Source organism: Corvus hawaiiensis, chromosome 9 (genome assembly GCF_020740725.1).
Source record: "Corvus hawaiiensis isolate bCorHaw1 chromosome 9, bCorHaw1.pri.cur, whole genome shotgun sequence".
NCBI classification, from domain to species: Eukaryota; Metazoa; Chordata; class Aves; order Passeriformes; family Corvidae; genus Corvus; species Corvus hawaiiensis.
Genome location: NC_063221.1, coordinates 8,346,107 through 8,372,144, shown reverse-complemented (window position 1 = coordinate 8,372,144; position 26,038 = coordinate 8,346,107). Strand labels below are relative to the sequence as shown.

At 48.8% G+C, this 26,038-nt stretch overlaps 2 protein-coding genes across 2 annotated transcripts; one reads left to right on the top strand and one right to left on the bottom strand.

The window, feature by feature from the left end:
- Positions 1-404: 404 nt before the first annotated feature.
- On the bottom strand, positions 405-8,542 carry PRDX6 (peroxiredoxin 6). The gene is made up of 5 exons (XM_048313174.1): positions 8,365-8,542; positions 6,397-6,553; positions 2,290-2,436; positions 1,635-1,781; positions 405-1,055 (listed from the first exon to the last, which is right to left on the bottom strand). The coding sequence occupies exons 1-5, from the start codon at positions 8,454-8,456 to the stop codon at positions 924-926; spliced, it is 675 nt and encodes a 224-aa protein (XP_048169131.1). The 5' UTR covers positions 8,457-8,542; the 3' UTR covers positions 405-923.
- Positions 8,541-23,493, top strand: TADA1 (transcriptional adaptor 1). Its single transcript, XM_048313173.1, has 8 exons — positions 8,541-8,680; positions 9,015-9,106; positions 10,200-10,265; positions 16,923-17,020; positions 19,180-19,389; positions 20,406-20,557; positions 21,427-21,589; positions 22,539-23,493. Exons 1-8 carry the CDS (start codon positions 8,607-8,609, stop codon positions 22,689-22,691), a joined length of 1,008 nt encoding a protein of 335 aa, XP_048169130.1. The 5' UTR covers positions 8,541-8,606; the 3' UTR covers positions 22,692-23,493.
- Positions 23,494-26,038: the final 2,545 nt, after the last annotated feature.

Sequence of the window (26,038 nt, the reverse complement as noted above, 5' to 3'; positions counted from 1 at the left end):
GGTTTCTTTCCTACTGTTACATTAAAACATTGTCCATCTCTTGAGAAATCCCTGAGATGGCGGTGTGGGAGAGCAGGCAGGAGTTTGCACAGCTCATGTTGTGCCTGCTCATGCCCTGGGAGCAGGGAAGGGCCCCCTACCCAGCAGCTAAGGGCAGGCCAGGCTGAGACACATTCTTCCTTCCCAGTAGGGGCAGTGCAACAGCCTTGTCTGAGACCGTGTGCCCCAGGACAACCTATCTTTCCAAAATGCCTTCCTTACAGAGCAAGAACAAGAGCAGTCTATGCTGCTGCTACCCCCCTCGGGAGCTTGGGCACAAATCCCAGCTGCACGGCCACAGGGAACAAAGTAAATGGTGCAGGGTGCCATGGGGGCCAGCACAGGCACACAAGGGACACTGCAGGTACTACTGAAGGTCAGTTTATTTGCTCGATTCCCTCTTCCATAAAACTTGGAAACAATCACCTTCCAGCAAGAGATGAGAAAGCAGTAAGAAGTGAGAGATTTGGCTCTGCAGCTCCTCCCCTACTCATGGGACCAAAGGTGTGTTAGACGGCTGCTCTGAAAGGCATGCAGCAGTTTGGAGCTCCCAAAGCTCCCTGTCCCAGCAGGACACCCCTTCTCACCACGCCTCTGGAAAAAGCATGGCTGCTACCAAACAGGAGAGATGCCACAGCACGGGCCCTGGAGTCCCCACTGGTCTGCTCATCTCGTCCCTGCAGGGCTGGCTCAAGGCAGGAAAACACCCAGGGTTTAGTTCTGAGGGGATGTAGGGGGTGAAGGGGACAGGAGGGTTGGTTTAGTACTGCAGTGCACCACCAGTGTGACGGTACGAGGCTGTGGATTGTGTGGTGTCAGAGGGGCAGGAGCTGGGCCTGGGAAGGCTCCTGGCATCCCGGCGGGATGGACGGACAGACAGACACTCACTCTGGCTGCGGGGTGTAGCGCAGGTACTTCTTGCCCGACGGGAGCTCCTTCGTGAAGACCCCTTTGGGGAAGAGCTTCTTGGCTTCCTCGTCAGGCAAGGTGGGCACGACCATGACACTGTCACCGGGCTGGGGAGCAAATGGGAACGGTGAGGAGCCGGCAGGGTTTGACACAGGTGGCACTACCTCCCTGTGAATGCTCAGCCCCAGGCACGCCCTGTGCAGCTCTGCCTGGAGCCAGCAGTGAGGGCTGACTGGGAGCTACACCAGGAGACATGGGTGATGTCCAAAGGGAGAGCTGTGCCATCTGCCAGCCCTGCCAATGGGTTCCCACAGCCCAGCTCCTCCTCATGGCACTTCCATGGGAACAGGGAGTAAGGATGGGAGAGTTTGAGCATCTCTGCTATGCTGGATGGACCACAGCTTGCCCGAGTCTGCTCATCCATTCCTATTGCTTAGGCACCCCTGGACAGGTGGTGCTGGCTCCCCCTTGATTCCAAGCCCTGGAGAAAGGTGTGCTTTCCCAGGAGGTGGGTGAGCTGGCCCAACTCACTGGGAGCTTATGCTGCAAGAAACAGGAGCCTTTAAAGGTAAGGCTGCCTCCACCTGCTGCTTCCCCCACCCTGTGGGTGTCCCTCCAAGGGAGGCTGGCTGCCATTTCAGTGCCTGTTTCCAGTGCCTGGCTCTGAGCTTTGCTCTGCTTCTCACCTTCCAGTCCACAGGGGTAGCAACCTTCTTGTATGCTGTGAGCTGCAGGGAGTCCACCACTCTCAGGATCTCATCAAAGTTTCTCCCAGTGGTGGCTGGGTACAGGATAGAGAGCTTCAGCTTCTTATCCGGGCCAAAAATGAACACCTGAGCACAGGGAGACAGGGTCAGGGGCTGGGCAGATTTGTCTGAGTGCTCTGCTGGATCTGCTCAGCCCTGATGTTCCCTCCTTTCCTGGGAGGTGGCCTGCTTGATCACAGGTGTTGGGACAGGGGGATGCCATGGTAGGGATCTGGAGAACAAGTGATGCCCAGGGAATGTGGTTTTGCTCTGGGAGCTCCTGTGTCCAATGCCAGCTTGTTTTGCTACATGTGCCCTTCCAATGCAAGCACATGAGGGGAGAGGGAAAGTCCAGTAGATCAAGGACTGGCAAAAATAAGTCTAGGACAGGCACAACCAGGATGGGTGGGTCACCAGAAGGCCAGCGCTGCGCTGCCTCTCTCTGTGAGACAACCCATGGTTCCAGCCCAAGGAAGTCATCCCAGCTCCTGAGGATGGCTATGTCCATCCAGGTAAGCTGCCCCACAGACACAGGGCAGGATAGCAGGGCGTGGTTCTGTACTTCTGGGAAGGCACTGTGGGGACAGGCACTCACCACGCGAGCGGTCAGGGGCATCCCATCCTTGTCCAGCTCATCTGGGTCCAGCATGCCCAGCTTGACGGCCAGCTCCCGGTTCTTGTCAGCAATGATGGGGAAGGGGAGCTTCTCTGCAGGCTGTTCCCCGTTGTAGGCATTGATGTCCTGCAAAGACAAAGCCATGGGATGTTCCTGCTCCTGGCTGTGGCACCATCACAGAGACAGAGGCCAGGCAGAAACGTTCAGCAGCTGTGCTGCAGGAGCTCGTGACTCGCCTGGCCCCAAGGTCTCAGGCTGGCATAGCACAGCCAGGGGCTCATGGCCTTCCATGAAGTTGCCAGAAACCAGGTGACAAACCAGAAACCTTTGTGCCAGGCTGGACTGTGCCTTGTTCTTGGAGGTCAGTTCTTAGGCTGTCTGCACTCACACCCTGTGGACCAGCTGCTTTGCCCAGGCAGTGGGTATGGAGCAACAGGGAATTCCTGCCCGTGTTAGTGACACAGAGAGGTTTAACCACCTTTCACTGAGAACAGTGTCCCTCTTCCAACTCTCTCCAAGTACGGGATCTAGCACTGCTGACAGATGTGCTGGTGTCACACCTCAACTGAACTGCGCTCTTAAGGAATTGTTGTCTCTAGTGGCAGAGCAAACCAGCAACTCTACAGCTAACAAAGGTCCAACACTTCACAGGTCTTGTGCAAGGGACCAATTCCATTTAGTGAGTCACTCACAGCTTACTTAACTAAAGACTCTCAAAAAATAAGAGTGGAAGCCTGAGTACAGGTGCTGGGACACTGCTCACTCCCTTCTGAACCATGTCTGGGACAGAAGAGAAAACCATCCCCCTCCACAGCCCTGCAAGCTCTTCCTTGTGACCCTGGTTTATGAGGTTCCTCCCTGTACTAGTTCAAACTTGAACGGCCTCACAAATACAGGGAAACTGTATTTTGAGCATCTCCAAGCCTGGTCTGGACTTGAGCAAGGCATTTAAGTTACCCCTGGACTTTGCAGTACCACCCTCACAGGTCACACTGAGCCCCAGCAGTGCTGGGAGGAGCCTGCTCGAGGCAGCACAGGCAGAGCAGCTGCCAGCATCAAAGCAAGTGTAATTCAAGGTTCCTGCCCCAGAACAGGGCAGACTGTTCCTTACACCCTTGTCATGCTACAAGGGGACAGAACTAACTGCAATGCTGGTGTGAGCCTCCCTCACACTGCTGTGCTGCATTATCAGCTCAGCTGATAACTTCAATGTACAAATCTCTCTGCCTTCTCCAGGCTTTGAATGTGGGGGAGGAGCAGGGTGGGCCCAGCTCAGAGGGAACTCAGGGAGGGCAGGGTCGGAAATGCTGCACCTTGGCACTGCTCAGAGCACACCAACAGCAGTAAGAGCAGGCAGGCCCTGCACCCCTCCTCAGCCCTCCTAGGCTGATGGTGCTGACAAAAGGGGCTGTAGCCCTGACCCAGCTGCTCAGGATGCTGCAAGCAGGTCAAGTGGTGCACACGTGGCCAGATGTTTCCTTTCCAGCTTTTCTCTTTGCTTGTTTTCTCCCCAGGCCTTTCTGAGTCACCACTGCTCTGTTCAAAGGGGCAGTTTATCTCGGCTGGGTTGTGGTCAGGCCTGCCTAGGAAGCAAGCAAGGAATCAGTTCTGTTGTCCTGCAAACCTGCCTTGTCAGAGCAGAGCAGGGAAGGAAAGCAGAGCTGGAGAGTTCAGCTGAGGAGAAATGCTGCTGAATGCCCCACAGAGTCACAAGAGGCTGCAGATGGACATCAGCAAATGAGACCCACCCATCCCTCTCTTCAGAGCAGGGGTTGGAGGACGGAGAGAGTTTCTGAGAAGTAATACCTGAATCCTATGGACTGTAACTCGCTCCAAACTGCACGTAACTTCATGACCTGGGGAGCTCTAGAAAACAGCCTCATGAACCACACCCTGTTTTGCAATAAAATACCCATGACTCGCTTCCCTATTAACTAATTTTCTTTCCAGAGTCCAAGCTGAAACCAGGCGTCACTGGAGTGATTTATTCACCATCGACTCACCAAGGTGCAGGTATCAGTGGCCAAAGAGAGCGCTGAAACCTCTGATGTGCACAGCATGTGCCAGCCAGGCCTGCTTCGGGAGCTCAGGCATTCATTCAGCCCTTGGAGAAGCAGCACACCAACTGGGGAGGTCGGAGAGTGGGAATCAATCCCTGGCTGAGCTACAGGCTTGTTCCAGTTCCTGGAGCAAGGCTATTTTTTGGCTAGGAATGGATAAGAATAGCTGTGACATCTCTGGTTGGAAAGCACAGCTGCACAAAGTGGCACAAGGATTATTGGCTACACTCTGGCCCCACCTTTCCAGGCTGCCCACAGAAATTTGGCAGCAAAGCAAGCAGAAGTTTCTTTATTGTTTCATGCAGGATTTCGGCCACCCCTCCTACCCACTTGCTTCCTTGCAGGCTGGGCTCCAGGGAAAAACAGCTTCATCCTCTCACTACTGCTAGGAGCTTCATCCAAAGAGAAAGCAGAGGTGTGTTTAGGAATGCTGCACAGAGGGTTCTGCCCAAAGGTTTGCTCACTCCTAGGATTTGTTAAGTTTAATCTAGTGAAACACAGACTGCATGGAACACTCCAGTCTTCTGTGGATTTGTCCTCATCAGTTGGATCTTTTTTTCTGGAGGACTTTCACCTGTTTCTTTCTGACAGGTGCCGAGCTGACACTTCCAAACCTCTGTCTCCAAGGCTTCTCTCAGCCTGACAGAAAGCTCACCACAGCTTGAATCACTGCATTTTCTGTGGTTTTTCTGGAAGGCTCCCCTCAGCGAGCATCGAGAGGCTGATCTGCAACTTCTCCTGGTTTTACCTGAGGTTGTGCTGAATAATTTCATGGCATCAGCAAAGTCAGCTCGTTGTTCATCTCTTTTTCAGATCACCTGAGTCTGCTGAACCCCACATATCCCTGCAGGCCCTGGAGAGAGCTCAGCACTTCCCTCCCTTGACACAACTTAATGCCTTCCTGCAAGAAAGAGCCTGCCCTTCACAAAGCTGATTTCATTGAAGAGCTTCTTGCAAATTCAAAGCCTTTGCAGAAGTCAGCAATACCCTAACACAAAGGGCTTTAGCCAACCACGAGATGAGACTCCCTAACAAACGCACAACCCAAATTCTCTATGTTTAATGACATGTTATTTGCTAATTTGACTGCTGGCTTCAGCCAGTTTGACTAGCATAGAAACCTCATTTACTGGGATTTGTACATTGCTTTCCCCAGGCCCTTCTGAGGGCAATGTCCCTTGCTCGGACACTGGCCATGCACTACTCAGGTACAAAGGTCAATTTAGCAATAAGGCAATTAGCTAATTTCTAAAGCCAGTCAGTCATGAAATAATGTTCAAGTGTACACATTTCTCACCTTTAATGCCTCTTATTGCACACATCTCTCACCCCTGGAAAATATGTGAGAACATTCCCAATATTAAGAGCTAAGAGAGTGGCAGGTAATTCACCCAGGGACTTTTACACTCCGGCCATTTCTGTCTGAAATACTCATTTTAGACCCCTACTGCCTCTAGCCCTGGAACCATTCTCCCTGGCAGCACACACAGGCTCCCTTCAGAAGTTTGTCTTTAGTTCCTTTCAAGTTCCTTCACCAAGTTACTCCACTCCTATCTTTTTTTAATACTCCCTCATGTTCGTTCTACATTTAACATTCTCCTATTTGTGGTTTTATGTTTAACATGTCCCTGTTTGTCCTCTGTTTTCCCTACCCAAGCATGAACCACAATTGCCTCCTCACTTCTGATGCCTCTTTTCCTTTCCTGTTTTATTACAGAACTTTCTGAGGGTCTATGGATAGTTGCCTTCCTCTGAGGTTTTAGCATCACCTCCACATGATTTAACCCTACCGGCCAGTGGTGGGACAGCAGTAACATTGTTTTCCTCTTGTATCAAAGTACACAGAGCACCCTGGAGTTGGTGGGGTGCTCTGTGAAGATGGAGAAGACCTTCCCGTTCCTGCCCTGAATTTTAGCACCCCCATGCGTTGGGATGTGACATATGTAGCTCCAAGCCTGTGTGGGCCTCTCCTGTGGCCTTTGGAGCAGGGCAGCAGCTCAAGCTGCCCCGCCTGCACAGCCCGTACCTTGCACCAGGAGAGATGGTCCTGGACGCTGTCGATGGAGAGCGCGATCATCTTCACGTTGCGCTTGCTGAACTCGGCTGCCAGCTTTGCCGCCCGGCCCAGCTCCGTGGTGCACACAGGGGTGAAGTCCCGCGGGTGGGAGAACAGGATACCCCACCTGGAAGGGGAGGGAAGGAGCTGGTGTGAAGGTGAGATGTCATTCTGGTTTGTGCTGCAGACAAAAAGCTGTGGAGAGTGCATGGCGTGGAGGGCAGGAACAGCTCATCTCTCTGATAAGGAAATCCTGCCCTGGGAACTCTTCCTTCCCTATCACTAGAAACCTCCATGAGATAAGCCCTGCTCTCAGAAACTCCCTGCACCTCACTCCCCGCTCTCCCTCCAGGATCCTACAGGACATACTGGAACAGCCCGTGGTTCTTGACATGGAGGTGGACACTGTGCCATGTGAGGAAGTTTGGGGGAGCTCTGTGTACACTGTACCCAGAGACCCCATGCGTGAGGGGATGCAGATGCCAACCTGCCAGCCAGGTTATTGCAGAGATGGTCACTGATTCACGAGACTGGCCACTACCCCCTACACCTCATCTCCACGAGGAGATACACATGTATATCATGCAACTCAAAAGAATGGGAGAGGACCAAGCCTCAAACCCAGCTGCGGCTGTGAGCTGCTAGATGCACTTCATGAAAAAGTAAGAATTAATCAACAGGGAAGGCCAGAAGTTAACATCGTATTGTGGCTCTTGTTACAATGACACAGCTACCTTGCTTTTGGCCACAGCTTGGCAGCAATAGATTTTGAGTCTTTAGAGCTGGCAAATACTAATCCTACACTTCACCAGTAAGGTAAGCAGTGCACAGAGAAAGGCAGCAATGCAGCCCAGCAAGCAGCATGATGGGCTGGAGCAAAAAGGCTCTCAGGACTTCCCTGGGACTAAAGCAAAAGCACCCCTAGCACTTCAAATTCCCTGCCAGGGACTCGTTGCACCATTTCTCAGCTCAACACTCACATATCTTACTGCACCGATCTTCACCTGGCCCCCAGCACCACAGCAGTGGGGGAAAGTTCTATCTGAGACATTTGGGAATGCAGTTGGAAGGATCAAGTGAGGCCCTCTGCAGCTCTGCCAGAGCCGTGTGACTGCCACGAGTCACCAGGACTTAACGGGGCAGCTACCTGGCCACTGGTGCCGAGTCTCTTCATACAATAACTATGCTCCTTGAATAAATAGCAGGAAACAACCGAGGAGAAAGGTACCACGTGTGTGACCAAGCCGGAACAGCCAGTTTCAGAAGGCCTGCAGCTAAGAGGGTTCTTTTTTCTCCGTTTGCTCAAGCTCACAATGCCGACAGAAGGGGACCCAAACGCTGATTCAAGCCTGCCAAGCGTTGCCGGGAGTGAGTCCCAAACACGCTGTGCTTGTGTCAGAAATGGAGCAGCTGGCTGTGCGGGAAATGGTGCCCGAAGGCACGTGGCTTTCCAGGTCGGGCTCAAGCAGGACCAGAGCCTTTGTCACTGCACCTTCACACGCCCGGGCTCACACTGCCGGGATGTACGTGACACCCGAGCTGGTCTCCGGGACTGGCCTGGGCTAAGGGCTGCTCTGGCAAGCCTGGTTTTGCCGTGCCCCGGGCTCTGACTCTTCCCTGTCCTCCAGGGCTGGGCTCGCCCTCCGGCCGCGCAGACGACGACGATGGGGACGGGCGGCTCTCGCCACCGCCCTCCCCGGGAATCCCGCCGTGCCCACCCCCCGAGCTCTCCGGCGCGGGGCTGCGGCTCCACGAGAAAACCCCACATTTTTGGAGCAAGCCCGTGGAACTGCGCCGCGTACACGGGGTTCACCCATGTGGAAGGAACGCGGTGAGCGGTTCCGCTCCGTCCCTGCTCCCCGGGCAGCGCCGGCGGCGCGCACATCCCACCCCCCTGCGCCCACCCCCAGTTGCGGTCCCACAACTCTAAGCACTCACGAGTCTCCCAGGAAGTCGTGGAAGCGGATACGGCCCTGCGTGGTGTCCGCCTCAAAATTAGGCGCCTCGTCCCCCAGCAGCAGTCCCGGCATGGCTGCGGCTCCCGCAACAATTCCCGACACGCTTCCCTCTGCTGCTCCTGGAGCCGCCGCCGCCTCCTCTGCGCCTGCGCGCCGGCACCGCCCCCTCCCCGGCCACGTGACCGAAGGGCACGTGACGGCCCTCAGGCGGCGGCGGTCGTGATGGCGACCTACGTGAGCGAGCTGGAGGCGGCCAAGAAGAGCCTCAGTGAGGCGCTGGGCGAGAACGTGAAGCAGTGAGTGCCCTCAGGGAGCGGGGGATGCGGGCCTGGGCCGTCCCGCCCGGCTGGATCGGGGCTGTTGGCTGCGCGATCTGCCCGGCCCCTCTCGGCCTCCCCTGACCCGTCGCGTTTGTGCTGTGTCTGTGCAAAACCTCTGCGCTGCTTCTGGGTGTGGGAACAGTGCTTTTCCTCTGGTGTCTGCACCGTTCCTAGAGGTGCTCAAGGAAAGACTGGGTGCAGCACTCAGTGCCGTGGTCTGGTTGACACGGTGGTGTTGGTAGGTTGGACTCAATGATCTCGGAGGTCTTTTCCAACCGAATTGATTCTGTGATTCCCTGCTCTTCCCTAGGTACTGGGCCAACCTGAAGCTCTGGTTCAAGCAGAAGATCAGTAAGGAGGAGTTTGACCTGGAAGCGCGCAGGCTTCTCACGCAAGACAATGGTAAAAAAACACCGTGTGTGTCATTTCCCTGCCTTGCCCTGCCAGGCGTGGGAAGCTCCTCCCGGCTCCACGGTGCTTCCCGAAAGCGGAAAGTGCTGTGGGGGAAATAGGAGTTAAATAGGAAGCAATGGAGTTAAAATGGTGGGAGGTGCCCTGGCCTCCGTAGGGAAGTCCCTTTGTAACTCGGGCACTGAGAGGCAATTTGGCCTTGTGTAAATGTGGTAAAAACTTAAAATATGCTGTTCCAGCAACCAAAAACCCATTTTTTAAATATCACTGTGGAGACACAGTCCTTTCTGTATTTTGCGTTTGGTTGTGGCTGAAGTAGGGGAGGGAACCCTGAATTCACCTAGGTGAATTTGCTGCAGGCAGGTCCTTCCTGGCCTTTGGGAATGGCAGGTGGGAGTGCTGAAGGATGAGATTCCTTGATCCTTGCTTCTTTGTGTGTCTGCAAACACTGATGGGCGTTGCTGAGCTCATTGTGAGGACTCCTGGCTTCCATATTCATGATCTCTGTAGGGAAGGGCAGGGAGCATGTTGGTGCTTAGACCCCAAAGAGGATCCTGTAACCCTCTGATCCTGCCTATGAAGTTATTTTCACTTTCTCTAGTGCACGATTACTCTATGTTCCGGTAAACCTCTGCAAGGAAGTTCTGTTTTGTTAGAACCTGTTTGAGTTGACTTTATCTTTGTGGGGCTGATTCTCGTTTTGGTGGATTTTCTAGCAAAACCAAAAGCAGTGCAGTCTGGTGCCTGCATGGCAAGAGGAGACAGCTGCTCCTCCTCTTACTGGCTGAATACACAGAGACAAGTAGCTATAACACTTTGTGTGTGTGTGTGTGTAACACTGCGAAGTGACCTAATTGTTTTCCATGCTGTGTGTAGTGTCTTTTGTGTTGTTGTCATAATAGTAGATTCTGGGCCCAGTAGAAGTAAACTCTCAAAAAAACTTAAATTGAAAACTCTGCCTTTGTAACTGAGCAGCTGGGGAGAACCCAGCTGTGGGAAAGCTTAGGGAGCTGCTTTAGGATGGCTTTGAGGGGGTGTCTGTGGGCACTGATGTGCTGCTAATGAGCTCTCTGTCTCTCCACAGTCCACTCTCACAACGATTTCCTCCTGGCTATTCTCACCCGATGCCAGATCTTGGTTTCTGCCCCAGGTAAGTCCTGAGAAGCCTCATTAAACACTGGGTGTAACACTGTGCAACTTGTGTGTTTGGGGTGTGTCTACACCGTACCCCAATTTTCTGAGCCTCAATATTCATGGGGTTTTTTCCCCACAGGCAAAAAGCTAGCAAAATAGTGATTCAGCTGATTTCAGCAGAGATACTTCTATGACTAAGCTGTGTGTGCTTGGTTAGAGGCTGATGCTGGATTGCTGCCTGTGATAATCTGGTTTGATTTCTGGATTGGGTGTCTGCTGTGAGTTGAAGGGTAAAGGCAGATGCAGCTTTCTCTTTGATCTGCTTTGCTTACCACTTTCTTCCTCCTCTGTACTTTGTTCCTTTCTCTGCTGGGGAGGTCATTTTGGAGAGCTGGGTATTCCTGACTGATCTTGATTTCAAGTACATATCTGATAGAAAAGTGCTTACAGTGGGCCTTAGTTGAGCTATGACCAATTAACCCAATTGTCTGCAGATAACATTTTAATTTTGTGAGCATCTAGAGTAACATATTAACTTTTTGAGTGTCTAGAATGGCTGTCCTCAGGGTTGCAGGGTGTGTTTTGTTTGGTCTTCAAAAGAGCTCTCAATGCAGAGCTGTGGTAGCAAGGGCAATTGAGGTGCAATTTGCGATACGGAACTGCTGTGTAGGAGGGGAGAGAAAATTGTTACAGCTCATACGGGACCTGAGAGATGAGTTTCTTGAGAGGACAGAATACCTGTTATGGAGGTGCCTGTTGTAGCTAGAGGAAGTAAAACCTGAAAAACTCATAGATGCCCGCAGGTTTTTGTGTTGGAGCTGGTCCTTAACTGTACCAGCTGTGCTATTTAAATGTTAATCACCCCTACCTGCAAACTTGCTTTGTTTGCTCTTGATTGAACTTCAGAAACACCTTGTGTGTCCTCGACTTGTTCCCTTTAGGGGTCTGGACTCATGTAAATCAGAAGGTTTATGTCTGAATCTGCTGCTCCTTGCTTTCGACTTAGATTAATTAATTACAGATGGATTATAAAAAGAAAGCACAAGAACAGTGATTCCCCTGATTATTACCTGGAGCAGCTGAGTCTAAATGAGGAGGGGGAGGGAGACAGTGTCTGTTCTCTGAGCTCAGCACTGAGCTGCTGTGAGTGTTGGGGTAGAGTTCATAGCTCAGAGGTCCTGTTTCTGAGAGGCAGTGATCAGGTTAGAGCGTCTTGCCATGTGACTGATGTTGGGGTTGTTTATTCCTGTGTGCACACTCTGGGCTTAGCTGTATTGAATGTCATTTGTCTCTTTAGCCAGTCTGTTTATGCCACTTAGTCATGGCAGCTCCTCTGCAGCTGTCTGGTCAGGATTTGTCAGCAAGTTCTCCCAGGTGTCCCTTTTTCAAGGCTGTTTAGGAATGTGTTGAAGGTAGGAGCCCCAGCAGAGCAAGGTCCTGCTCCACAGGTGCCTTCCAAATGCTCATTATTTCCTGCCTGACCTTTAATTTCAAGTCCTTGGAGGAGATTTGCTCTTGTCCTGTTGCAGCTGCTCTCTTCACAGCCTTTGAAGAACCCTGGTTGTAGTGGTTCAGCAGGTCAGTGATAGCATGTAGTGGTGAGCCAGCTGGCCATGATCCTTCCCCAGTGCTGGTCACCTCCAGGGCTTTCAGGCAAGCTTTGGCTGGCTCTCTGTCCACAGGTTGCATAAGCCAGCTTAGTCACGGGTCTGTGGTCTTAAAGACATGGTTTGGTGCTGTGGAGCTAACAGTGTGTTCTGCTAGTCCCTTCTATAGTCTCAGTTTTGCTGTCCACAGATGAGTGCAGAGTCTCCCAATGATTTGGGAGCTGATCTGTGCTGAGATACCTCTTTCTGGGCCACTGACTGGTAAATCTCACTATCAGCTGTGTGTGGTGTAGGGTTGTACGTGCAAGCCCAGGAAAATGCAGTACAAGTGGAATACTAGCTGTTAACATCTAGATTTCTTTTTCTTCCCCTAGATGCCAGTCTGACACCTGCTAATTTTTTTTTGTGGTTTGTTTCTTTTTTTTTTTTTTTTCTCCATGTAAGAATGGAAAGCTAACAGGCTTTTGTCTCAGCCACTGTCTTTTGGGTAGAAGGTGTTTACTTCATGATTCATGGAAAGAAGTAACTTTAAAGAAGTGTTTTTGAGGCACTTGGCACGCAATCACAAGGGTTACTGATGCATGTACTTTCCACCTTCGTGTGAGAGATAAAGGGAAAGAACCATCCTTAAAATGCTATTTTGTATTAAAAAATAATCTTGTGGTCAGTGGTAAAATTGTACTTGATGTTGTATTGTATTGGAATAAGAACCCTTGGGGAAAGTATTTTTTAGGAGTGATTATAACATATGTTGAACTATGCAAACAAACCCATCTGATCCAAATTTTGCTGCCTCTTGAAGTAGTGGTTCCACCTGGGATTTAGGGGAGCATTGGGTGAATGTGACCCATTTTGAGAATACTTTGCATTTCCTCCTCTCATCTGCTTAGGCTGTTGGTCATCCAAACTTCAAATCCCAGTTCCACAGCCTCTCTGGCATGGGACATTTAGGGCTTGGCAGTGGAGAGGGAGGGAGTTGTGTTGTCTATTCTGATGTGAAGGATGACCATTTGGGGTCAGCTCTCCTGGCTGTGGCCCCTCCCAAGTCCTTGTGCACTGCCAGGCTCCTCGCTAGTGGGATGGGGTGAGGAGCAAAAAAGCCCTTGACTCTGTGTCAGGGTTGCTCAGCAGGAATGAAAACATGCCTGTGTTACCAACATTACTCTTAGCACAAATCCAAAACACAGTCCCATACAAGCCAGTATGGAAAATATTAACCGTCTTCCACCCCAAACCAGCACACTGGGATTTTTTCTTCCCCAAAAAAATCCATCAAGAGGAGCTCTGGTTTAAATCCTTTCTTAACCTTGCATGGACTTGCTCACTAAGCTTACCCTGTTTGTTGGACAGTTGCAAGCACTCAGGTTAGCAGGGTTTCTTCAGTTAATGTGTCTTGCTTGAACTGTTACCGCCTTTCTTAGCTAAATGTTAACAATAAAACTGAGACAATTGCAAACACTTGAGTTAGTGATGTAAGGATTTAATTTATTTAGTAGTAGTCTGGAGGCAATTAAAAGATGGTTCAGTGAATTAGAACTCATGTGGAATAACAGGAGCATTTTATTTTGTCAGGTTTGTCCGCAGGCTTTGCTTAGAGGGCTTTCAGCCGTGAGATGAGCTCAGTTGCTTGTGTTTGCTTGTCTCCAGAGTGTTGAGAAGGGACGAAAAGTAAGAAAATGCGAGTGTGAGCAGAATATCAGCCAAATAGCAGCAGAATACCTGACCAAAACCCTTGTTCCTGCAAGAAGATTAAAACAAACAACCCCCCCAACTGAAGATCAAGTAAACGGGAGTGGAAAATGTGTGTTTTCTCTGCCTCTCTGCTTCCTTCTGTGGTGACTTTCTCTGTGTCTTTGTCCTTTCCTCATGTAGCACGTCAGGAAAACCTGACAGGCTCTGTCTGGACTGGCTGGTGCCATCATGATGGTGCTATGCAGACGTGGCAGTTCTTAGAAAAATGTTTTTTATCTGTTGCTGATCTTGGAAGGCAGAGCAGCAGCCATTGCTGTGGCTTGTTGAGGTCTGATTCCGTTGCTAGCAAGATTAAATAAAAGCCGCTGACATCTTCCACACCTGAGCCAACCCAGCCTTGTCATTTGTAGCCAGGAAGACAAGTACTGGTTTTCTTAGAATGCTAGAGGGAAATTTTGCTTTCTTCATCTAGTGCATTAGGCTTGTTAATATGAAAACCTGGAAAAGGAACCAAAAATTCTGCTATGGGTTCATTATAGTGGAGAATAGGAGATTGTATCTTATCTTTTCCTTGTTTTAAACTGAGTCTGGCTAAGTTCTTGTTAAATGTGCACATTGAGATTCAATTAAGTTGCATCTTTCAGATCTGCTGTCAAAGCCTAAAAATTTAATTGCTATTTAATTTAAAAGCTACTGCATTATTTTTTTAAAAAAGGTATTTTGAAAATTCAGACTTGGCTGTAACATTGTATCTGTAGTACATTGTCAGAGAAAAGAGTGTTTGCAATTTCCATCTCCATCCACTGCACTTTCTCTAGTCACACAGCTGAGGGTACTGTCACAAGTGGAGCTGTGTGAGACTTCTGGCAAGGAAGAAGGGCCTGGAGTGTGGTGACATTGGGAGCTAGGGGTGTGCTTGTATTGAGAGCTCTGGAATAGCACAGGTCATTTCTGTGTCTGTCCTTAGTGCACCTAATCTCCCCTGACTAGAAGGGGTCTGACCTGCTATGGAGGAGAGAAGGAGGAAGAATAAGACCTGTAAAAACTGAAATATCTGAGAGAAGTAGCATTGTTTTGATGATCCTGGGATCCTGATGAAGGGCAAGTGGGGTCTTTGATGTGGTGTTCCACCGTGGTTTCCTATGTCCCATTATTAGGGCCTCTCCTGTGATGTATTGATGAGTAGTGACACCAGCCTTATGAGTTTCGGGGAGGTTTTTTATTATCTTTTAATTTCTTAAACTGACCAGTGGATTTTGACAACAGGGTTTGTAGGCTATGGGTTTCCACCTTTCTAATAGGACGTAGCTAAACTTCATGGTTAACTTTTTTTTATGTAGGAAGAATGTGCCATCTGTGTGTGTGTGGGTTGTTTCTAATACCTTCTTAGCAGCTGATCATTCAAAAACTTCACCTGAATCCTCTAGTTTAGCCTGTTCCTTACAGTCGTGTATTAGAAATTTTTTTCCATGGCAGAGAACACTCTGCTTGTGCTCCAGCTCTGAGTGTGGGAAGCTGCCCATAGCCAAGGTCTTTTTGCCAGCTTCATTCCTTACAAACAGGGCTGTGATATAACTGTATTTATGAATTCCTAACTACAGCAAATTAAACATGGTTAATTCTTGATTACAGCAAATTAAGCATAGCTGGGACAGCCAGAGATCAACAGATTGGTGTGAAGCTGGTGAGAACTGTGGCAGCCTGTTGGGAGCAGGAGAGAACCACAACTGGGTGTTGGTCAGTGCTCAGTGAGTGTGCCTGAGGATAGCCCGGTTGTGAGTGGTGAGATGTGGAAAGGCTGCTGTCACTTCTTGTCCCTGTCTAGAGGAAATGGCAAATTCTGGCTGAGGTGTGGCCAGGGAATGTCTAAGACATTGCTGTCAGAATTGCCTGGCAGCAGAGCTTCAGCCTCTGCTTTGAAGGCAGCTGAAGTCCCTTCAGAGCTGAGCTGTCCAAGCTCCCTGGAGGTGGGCAGGGACCCAGCTCAGGGCATGCTCTGCTCCAAAGGAAAAGGATGCTCACTTGCAGTGCAAAACCAGGGAAGGAGGGTACTGGAGGCACAAAGCAGAGGCTGCCTCTGTAGCCACGAGAGGGCTGTCCAGTCTCTGAGTTGCACTTGTTCCCTGTCAGTGAGTGCACACACATCCAATGCAGTGCTGTCTTAAGCCCCAGTGTTCCTGAAGGAATTAATTGCTCAGAGATGCTATAAACCTGTCAGCAGGAAATTTGCTAGGCTGTACTTTCCAAGTGCTGCGTGATTATCAGGATGTGGTTTGGCCTACTGTAGGTGTAGCTGTCAGACAGCATTCAGTGGACTTTTGAGCTGATGATGTGACCAAATATATTTATTTATTGGTACTAAACAGTAACCACTTTTTCAGCTGTTCACTCACTGGTCACATTAGTGTCATGCTGCTCCTGGGCTCAGTGGCCTCTGCAGTTTTTCTCCCCTCTCCTTCTCTTCAGTGTAACAGAACAATCAGCTGTGGTGTTCAATAAGGATCCATGACAAAGCTTGCTGAAGCAGAAGGAGGACTGGGGAGTCAGACTGCTTAATCCAGATGGTTTAACATTTGACCTGATCCAGTGCTGGAACCCTGGGTTTAGAGAATTTAGGTTTTTGGGATATAATTACATATAAGTGTAACATTATGGAGGATTTTGGGTGTGGATTTATGTCTTCTTCTTTCTCCTTCTTCACAAATCTGAATCCTCTATCATTGGGTCAAAAGTTCTGCATTGCGGGCATGAAAAGTTGGTAATTGGATTGTAAGTAAAAACATATTACTTAGCATGTCATAATTGGTTAATTTAGACTTTAAAAAGCTTGGAAAGTTAAAATCACAGCCATTTTCCACCCTAACAACCTTGGAGGCACACTGTGCAGCTGTGCTAAAGATAAGATATAATAAACAACTAAGTCTGAACAAGAATTCTGGCGTCTCCTGCGTTGTAATCCAAACTCTGAGTAAAAGAACTTGAAAATACAGAAACAGAGAAAAATTAGTAATCCAGGAGTTGGGGGGAGGAGAATCCACCTCTAGGCAAGCTCTCTGCAAATGACTTTTTCCTTCCTTTTGGCTTTCATGACAGGCTATGCTTATCTCTCTCCTTTCACTATGGGTTTTGTTTGGACAGAAATTGCTACATAAGTCATGGGTGATGAGTGAGTCAAACTAGCAAGGGGCTGACAAAGGAAGAGAAGGGCTATCAAAAGTGTTCTCCCCTCGGAAGACCTTTCTTTGGGCTGTGGCTGTTGATTTTGGATTAAGGCTTAGCAGGTGGCCAAATGTTAAGGCTTTCATCCTGGCCCTAAATCAGCAACACAGAGTTACTTTTTTGGTTTTGTTTTATTTTTTCTTTTCCATTTGTAGAAGGTGCTGGATCTCTGCCATGGCCAGGTGGCTCTGCAACTAAACCTGGAAAACCCAAAGGGAAGAAAAAGATTTCTTCAGTTCGCCAAAAGTTTGATGTAAGTGTGTCTGTGGTTCTCGTTACACATCTGCCAGATTCTTAAAGCAAGTGATTTCCTATTTATTCAGGCAGTCAGACAGAATTCTGTGATTACCTCTGCAACCCAAAGTGTTAGAAGCAAGATATTCCTTGGGTGTAATGTTTTTAGAAGGTCCAGTTGTTTGTTCCAGAGCCGAAGATGCCTTTCAAAGGTGCTGTCTTCTGGTAGATGGCATAGAAATGTGCAAGATCCAGTTCACTTTGCAGCAAAGGCTCTGTACCTTCACCCAGCACTGTCACACCCCTGTTCTGCAGTTGTTTCTATGCTGCCAGACCAATGTGGAAGGGCCTGGTGTGACAGAGATTTGGGATGAGGCATTCTCTTCAACAAGCAGGGTTTGATAAGGTGCATAGAGCCCTTCTAGGGACTATGATTAGGCACTGTGAGTGTGTGCACTTGAGACCAGTGTTCCAGAGGGATGCCCCAGCTGAAAGCTCCTTGTATTTAGAAATTGTTGAAATACTTTGCAGTGCTCACAGCTGCAACCTGAATTGTGATGTTCTGAATTCAGTCTGTGTTGCCTTGTCTGTCTTAAAACTTCACTGTAACTCTTCAGCGGCAAGTAGCTGAGAGTTTGAGAAGCAAGCTGTGGTGTAGTGGAAGGCTTAGAATTTGATTTGCTCAATGCCCCTACAATACACCAGATTTCTAGTGTGTGTTTATACACATGTTCAGGAATGCTTGGCAGTAAGCACTGTATGAAGTGCATGTTATGATTAATGGGCTAGTGGAATTCCTGAGTAGTGTGAACTTGGAAGTGCCTTGAGATTTCGTAATGTTTCCCTCACTGGTCAGAGTAACACTGTGAATGACCACAGGTCCATTCCAGTTGGCTTCTGCTCTCCCAAACCACATTCCCCTTGAAAGTTGCTTACATTTTGAAGGTCTTTTTTTCCAGGCATGTGACTTTCCTGTAATGAAAGCATAAATCTTTAGAATTATGGGGAGGGAAACCTGCTTTCACATCAGTAGTGGATGGATTGGTTTTTCACTCTGATGCCACACTGTCCTTTCACTAAAGCAGCTCCCCTTTCTCCCTGGAAACTAAGATGTGAGAAATCCACTTTGCTGCATGTTCATTGTTCATATTTATAGTCTGTGTTTGTCCTCGTTCCCCGTAAGAGCCTTGCAGCAATCTCCATTCCAGAGCCGTGGGAGAGTTGTTGGGAGTATGATGAGTCTTGTTCCCTTGTGGGTTAGAGCTGGGCCAAGCACATATCTGGGCTCAAGGATCAGTAATTTACATTTGCTTTGTTACCCCCCGTTTATTTGGGGACTGAGGAGCCACCACAAGCACTGAGAGCTTGAGACATAGTGCAGCAAAGGATTTGTGCTGGAATACATGCGGCCTGGGAAATGCCACCTTCTGGTATGAATTCCTGTTCTGTGATGGGTTTTTTCCCTAAATAACCAAGTCAGTTCTGAAAAAGAGTCATAATCCATCTCAGAATTAGTGGCTGCTCAGTAACACAGCTCTGCTTAAAGTAGTAAAAGTGCACAGGGAGACTGGAGTATGAAATTAGGGCTGGAATTGGTCTAAGTTTAAAGCATTAGAGAGATGTAAGAATCAATCACACAAGTTTAGAATCATGGGTTTTAGTCTAGAGGGAAACTGTACAGAGAGTAAGTAAATAGACACCCTTCTGTACCAGAAATGATTAAATAGATGAGAACTCTTCAGCATGGAAGGAGGTGTCTGAGAGATGTGGAAGTCCAGTCACTGGCCTGGGTAATGTGAAAGGAGATAAAAAGGACAGTGGCTGACCATATTTGGGACTCACAGGAGAATCAAACAAATCTAGCAGGTGGGGAGGTACAGAGCAGACCAGAGCAGGTGAGTCTTCATGTGCTGTGTAGAATTTCTGGCTGCAGTGTGTTGTGGATACCCAACGTTCAGGTGGTTTGGGGTGCTGCTGGACAAGTTCACTGAAAGCATACCAACACTGACTTAGCAATGTCTTCAGCTGCAAGTCATTGGGGGTTGGGAGAGTATCCTGGGGAGGATTTTTTATGTTTTTATAGGTGTATGCTTTCTGCTTGGAGAAGGGATGTCCCCTTGATGAACCAAAGGGTCTGAATGAATATTATCTTATGCTTTAATGTTGTGTTCATGACAGCACCGGTTCCAGCCTCAGAATCCACTGTCAGGAGCCCAGCAGTTTGTGGCAAAGGATCCTCAGGAAGATGATGATTTGAAGCTCTGCTCTCACACCATGATGCTGCCAACACGTGGCCAGCTGGAAGGAAGGATGATTGTAACTGCATATGAGCATGGGCTGGACAATGTCACTGAGGAGGCAGTGACAGCTGTTGTTTACGCTGTGGAGGTGAGGCTGGGCTGGGTGGCAGCAGTGGTCTCATGACACCAGCAGCAAAAGGCTCTTGTGTGCAAGTCTGAGGTGTTGTCCCTCAGCATGGGGAGGAAACCTGCTGCTCTGATTGTTCTCCAATTGCCCTTTTGCCCCAGAGTAATGTGAGAATCGAGAGGCTTCCAGGTTTGTAGTGCCCTAGATGTAAAGTCTTGGACTTCTGCCTGCAAGTGTTAATTGTGAAGTACCTGCACAGTACCCCAGGCATGTTAAGTAGCTGTTGTGGAAAATACTGTTCCTGTCACTTAAAAGCAGGGACAGAATGGGAATGCCAGTTTGACCAGTTCTATGAAAAGCAACCTGTTAAAGGCACAGTGTCTGGCCTGGCCGTGAAGCAACAGGATCAGGTGATATCTGCAGGTGAAGCCCTGGTTTGGCTTTGGCCATTGGTGGTGCCTCACTTTATACATCCCAGGAATGACACAGCCACTGCTTGGAGCACTGATGTGTGGATGGCTTTCTGCACTCAGGATGTGGAGGCCAACCTGAATTCCCCATCTGGCAGTGAGGCCAAATTTAGAAGTTGTCTGCTTGTTTTTTTCATATGATTCCTTCTCCATCGCTTTTCAGGCAAATGAAAAAGATGAGTGAGTGGCTTTTCACTGTCATTTCAGGGCCTGTATTTCAGTTCAAGTGTAACATTTAATGTCAGTTACGAAATCTTAACCTTAATCAGAGGTTGGGAATTTCCTAGCATTGAAGACACCCCTTTGACATTTGAAGCAGGACATCACATACTAAAGTATAGTTGCCAGGCTGATGCTTACAGTACTCACAAAATGCCATGTTCTCTGTATCCATCTGCTGGATAATGAAAACATCCTGTAGCTTGTCCAGATACTGGTTCCCTTCCATCTTTAGGTCCTTGTGGTCATAGCAGCACTGCTTCTGTCTTGCCAGTTGGTGAGGCCCTTCTCCTAGCCATGAGTGTCCTACACATCACCACACGTCCTAAGATTTGGGTTTTTTTGCAGAACCATCTTAAGGACATTCTGACCTCTGTGATATCCAGGAGGAAAGCCTATCGTCTGAGGGATGGCCATTTCAAGTATGCCTTTGGAAGCAATGTCAACCCTCAGCCATATCTGAAGAACAGTGTTGTTGCTTATAACAATTTAATTGAGTGGTAAGGAGCTCTCAGCACACTGATAATGTAAATGGATTTTGCTAGTCTTGGAATAACTCCATGGTTCAGTGTCTTCTTTTATTATTTTGCTTTCACACACTAGGAAGGCATTGGTATGGAGGATTGTACAGCTAAACAGGGAGTGAGAATATGGGGATTTCCCAGCACTGGACTGTAGGACAGTATTAGACCTCTGTTCCTTACCTCTGCTTGTCCATTAGTTTATTACTGCTTTTTGTAAACTTCAGTAACACAGGAATTCTCTGCCTTTAGGCCTGGCTGTTGTACCATAGGATTGAAATGTCAGTGAGGACCTGCAGGACACTTCCATCCTGTTATTTCTTGCATCCAAATGGGTTTATGGTTCCTTGGCACGTATTTCCAGTTGGCAGAGCTTCAAGGTCCTCTTGTTTGGAGCCTCAGTGTCAAAGAGCTTGTGCAGTGCATCTGCCTGCATGTGTGTATGAGAAGGCAGTTTTGTTTGCCTGTGGCAGCTTCTAGCAGTTGACAGGAGGTCGTGGGTGTTTTAAGATTTGATTATAGCACTACAAACAACTCTGCCTAATAGCCAGAGTTTCAGTTTAATGTTGTGTGTGCCTTAATTTTTATGCTGGATAGAAACTATTGGCTGCAAGGAACAGAAGTTGCACAGCCAAGACCATTTAAGCAGTGCTGAGGCATGTTGAGGATCTGTCTGCACTCTTTTTATTAAACTGGAATTTTAAAGAAATTTTTATTAGAGCTGAAATAATTTTATGTACATATGGGCCACATGAGCTGGTGTAGAAAAGCAGGGCCCCTGCTGTGTGACTGCCACCGCTGGTGCTGTTTTTGTGACTGGGATGTCTTCCTGCCTGCTCTGCCCCCAGCCCCCCGAGCAGCGCGACGCCCTCAGCAGGTCAGAGCCTGGCCCCCCCGCCTGCTCCTGATGATGCTGAGCAGCAGGCAGCCCTGCTCCTGGCCTGCTCTGGGGACACTCTGCCAGCATCGCTGCCTCCAGTCAACATGTATGACCTCTTTGAAGCATTGCAGGTAAGCTGGTCGTGTCACACCTTCGTGTCACAGGCAGCGTTGTCCTGGGTGCCAGCTGCCTGTCTTAGACGTGGTTTACATGCATGGAGGGGGATTTGTTTTCTCCTCCTGCAGTCTCTTTCCTTCTTTGCCTGTCAGATTCTTTGGCCTTGATTTGTTCCCAGTGTTAACTCATGGTTTAATGCCTGTTCTGCTCCCCTTGGTCACAGAGCTGATGAGGAAATCCCTGTCTCACAGCTGTGCAAGAAGGGTGAACTCTTCCTCTGCAGCAAGACTGCAGTGATTATGTCAGAACTGAGCTAGACAGGTTTTGACAGTGCTGCAGCAAAATAACTTACCTGGCATGTCCCTTCTTACTTCTCATGTTCCACCTGGGTACTTAGAGGAATACTTGGTCCTGGCATGCAGACCACTGCAGTGGATTAACTATGATCACCCCAACCCTGGGGAGGCATTTAAGGTCAGCTGGGTGAATTTTCATTGGAGATGTATGGCTGTGGTTCCCTCCCTCTCAGGCAGCTGTGGGAACATTGCCTACTTTGAATGTCTAAAATTAGCTGTGAGAAATTCCCCCTTGATGATCTCTGCTTTTGTGAACAGGCCTTGGGATTTTGTTTCACAGCTCTGGATACAGACCACAGAGCTGTAATCAAACAGCCATCTCGTGTTTAGTCAGAATTGTTGTTTCTAAGGTTTTGATGACCAATTATTGATTACCACCCCAAGAGCAAAATGACTATTTCCTTACCATGCCACTCCCTTAGAAAGTGGTGTAAGTTGGCTGCTGTGGCAGTGCTGGCAGGAGCAGCTCTCCCTGTGAAACAGCCTTTATTCCCACTCTGCAGGTCTGGCACCCAGAGCACCCTGGAGTAGAGGGAGGTTATTCCCTGGGCAACGTGGGGAAATGTCTATGGAAGCGTGCAACTTGTTTTCTAACATGCATTTCCAGGTGCACAAAGAAGTTATCCCTGCACACACAGTCTATGCTCTAAACATTGAGAGGATTGTCATGAAACTCTGGCATCCGAACCACGAGGAGCTACAGCAGGACAAGATCCATCGGCAGCGCCTGGCAACAAAGGAGGGCCTCCTGCTCTGCTAGAGCTGGGCCAGCCTTCAGGTGGCTCCAGCCTGTTCCTGGGACTTGTCATTCGGATGCTCCTTACAAACCTGTGTCAGCATCTCCAGGATGATGTAATTTATGAGTCAGCTTTTCCTATGGAAATGTGACTGAGTTGTGGGACACTTCCTCTGCCTCCCCAGAGTCATGTGCCATGGAGTACTTACACCAATGCCACTGAATTGGAAAAGAGAAACAGGACACATTAGCAAGGACTGTTTTTAGGAAAAATAAATGTGAGAGTGGAAAGAGTTTTTTTTTAAATAAGGTGTGCTTTTGTCTTCTTTGTGAGCATGGAGAATCTGCCTCCTTGCCCTCCCCTCTCAGGTAGTTTCCCTCCTGAGCTCAGACTTCAGAGGCCTTGTCCAGCTTCTGTTGTGGCTGATGGGATCCTTTTCATTACTTGGTTATGGAGTGGCCTCTTGTGAAAATGAGCGAATTCTGTAAGCTGACCTGAATTGTTCCTCTTTTGCCAGGGGAACTTCTGATTACAAACTGTGAGAAAACAAGGCAAAAAGGGAATTGTCTTGGTGTTGGAGACTCCTTGGATTTGCAGCATTAACAAATCTATCCTATCACTTCCTTGTAAAAAATATGCAGCCTTGTATTACTTCATTATAAAATTATGTAGGCACACCTCTCCACATGGGAGATGTGCAGATCACTGTTTAAAAGGAGAAATTCCACCTGCTGGGTTTCAGGTGCTCTGCTGTATTCCTGAGTCAGCTGTGGGAACAAGCTTATTATAACATGAGAATTCCATTAAAGTGTCTTAATTACTACATGACCTGGTTTTGACCTCACACATGGAGGTACCTGCTGAAGTATGACTCACTTACTGTGCCTCCAGATTAGTGGAACTGAAACTGCTTGTTGGGGTTTTAGGAGTTCTTCTGTTTTCTTTTTCTCTTAAAGAATTTTCCCCATACATGTTGCTAGGGGGACAAATTACTGGGTGCTTAAGAAAAACAAAAGACCTGGCCACAGAGGGAGGGGTCCAATCTGGCCTCTTCTTTCATCCTCTCTTTCACCTGGGTTTGTGGGCTGTTAGTTCCCGGCGTTTGGATGGAGAGAGAGGCTGGGGGAACTTGTCGGCACTGCAGGCTGCTGTTTTTCAGCTGCCTTCCTTCTACCAGAGGAAGCCCGGGATTCCCAAGCCCGCCTTCCCCTGCCCCGCTAGGAGTCGGGCTGCAGCCGCCCTGCTCCTGCCATTGTTTCGAGCCTTCGCTACTCTGTAGCCCCGCACTCCCTGCCTGCCCAGACCTCCGGGGTTCCCGCCGCAGCTCCGGAGTTCGATACTTCTCGTCTGCCACCCGGGATTTGTGCTCGTCCCTGCCATTCCAGCCTGCTGTTCCCGAGGGTCCGGCCGGACACCGGGATCAGCTGCCCAGGGGTTTGTGAAGCCTTTGTCCCATCCCTTCCCGGGATCCCAGGCCACCACTGCCGCGTGCTCCCCGAGCTCGCTCCGGAGCGCCCCCTGCAGCCGCGGGGGAACCATCGCACCTGCCCTGCTCACCGGGAGCCGCCAGCGCCCCTGCCGGCTGCGAGCGGAACTGCACCCGAGGGGAAAGGGCCTGACAGCCGAGAAGGCTGGGACTGGGTTTGTGATTGTTTGCTGTTACTGCCATAGTTATTGCTGTTTGTTTGCCTTGTTATACACGTATAGATATATAATAGTAAAGAACTGTTACTCCTGTTCCTATATCTTTGCCTGAAAGCCCCTTAATTTCAAAATTACAATAATTTGGAGGGAAGGGGGTTGCTTTTTTTTTTCATTTCAAGGGAGACTCCTGCCTTCCTTGGCAGACACCTGTCTTTCAAACCAAGACACAGCTTCTCAGGGGGAATGTGAAAGGGGAAGCTCATGGTTCCACTCCATTCTGGTTTTCCTATTTGGAATGTATTTGGATAGGAGACTTGTCATATTTCTTATGGAATTTTCTTCTAAGTTTTCTTCTCTGCTGTATCCCCAGGACTGAAGAGAGTGCAGACCTACGATGTTTCTTCCTGGTTACTGTTCTTGTAACTTCCTTTCCTGACCCCCATGACTGTTCATGTTGGACCAGCGTTGTAATAAAGAGCTGTGCAGCTGTCATTGTGTTCCTGGCTTTCCTGCATCCCCTTTGGGATGTGTTGTGGAGTTAGGCAGGGCAAGAGGCAGTGTCTGGGCAGGTATTGGTGGCTCTCTTCATGAGAAGATCACTTTAGGATTATGAAGAAACTGGGAAAGGCAACAACAGAGAACTGCAGGAGGGCCTAGCAGGATGGGAGCAGTTGCAGGTAGGTCTGGCAGCGTGTGGTTAAGAGGGGAGTGGGAGAGAAAAGATGGATGATTTCTTTTGGTACTGTTCTTTCAACTGCTTTGTTTTTCTGTATTTAAGCTGGTCAGAGAGGGCCTGAGCTTAAAAGTTGACCTCAGTGGCTTTTAAAAATTTTTTTTTTTAAAACTTAAAAAGTTTTTAAAGGCAGTATTTAACCTTAGTAACTGTATGGTGGTGACATCATCGAGACACCCGAAATACAGACTGTGGGGTGTGGGAGGGAGATTTCCCAGATAATTGTGATGCTTCTGGTATAAAATGAAAGCATTAAGTTTGTTTGCTAGAAACTCTGGGGCAGCTCGGAGGATCTCAGATCTGAAGAAAGCACCCAGCCTCTGACAGCATCACAGGCGGGTTCTGAAACAAAATGCTGAGTATGGCACTAGAATCTCACTCCTGTTTGCCTGTGTTCTGAAGAGCCAAGTCATCTATTCCACACTGAAAAAGTGGGTTATTTGGTATGCCTGCTAGACAACAAAGGCTTGAACAAGGAACTCAGGTCAGCTGCATTTCAGAGATCTGAAAACTGAAAGGCACATATTCTCAAAGCACTTTCCCATGAAGTGTGAGTTTTTGTGAGAAACAATGCTTTACAGGCTTCTTGGGTCATGGAGCTGCAAGGGATCACAGAATATTCTGAGCTGGAAGGGAGCCACAAGGATCACAAGTCCATCTCTTAAGTGGATGGCCCATGTGGGGATTAGAACCATTATAAGCACCATGCTCTAACCAACGGAGCTAATTAATCCCTGTGGCTGCTTTGTCCACCCCTGGCTGAAAGAAGGGCCAAGTTCAAAATTAGAGCAGGTTCTTTATTTCCAGAGATGAGACCAGAGAAGTTGTCATTTCCAGTTCAATGTGTGACCACGTGGCCAGTGAAGGTTTTCCTTGGAGACCTACCCTGAGAGCAGGGTGATGGTACTGACAGGTATCACTGGTAGGCTGTGACATATGTCTTTCTTCACTGCAGTAGCCAGCCCTCTAAAATGAATAACACTGCTGAACTTC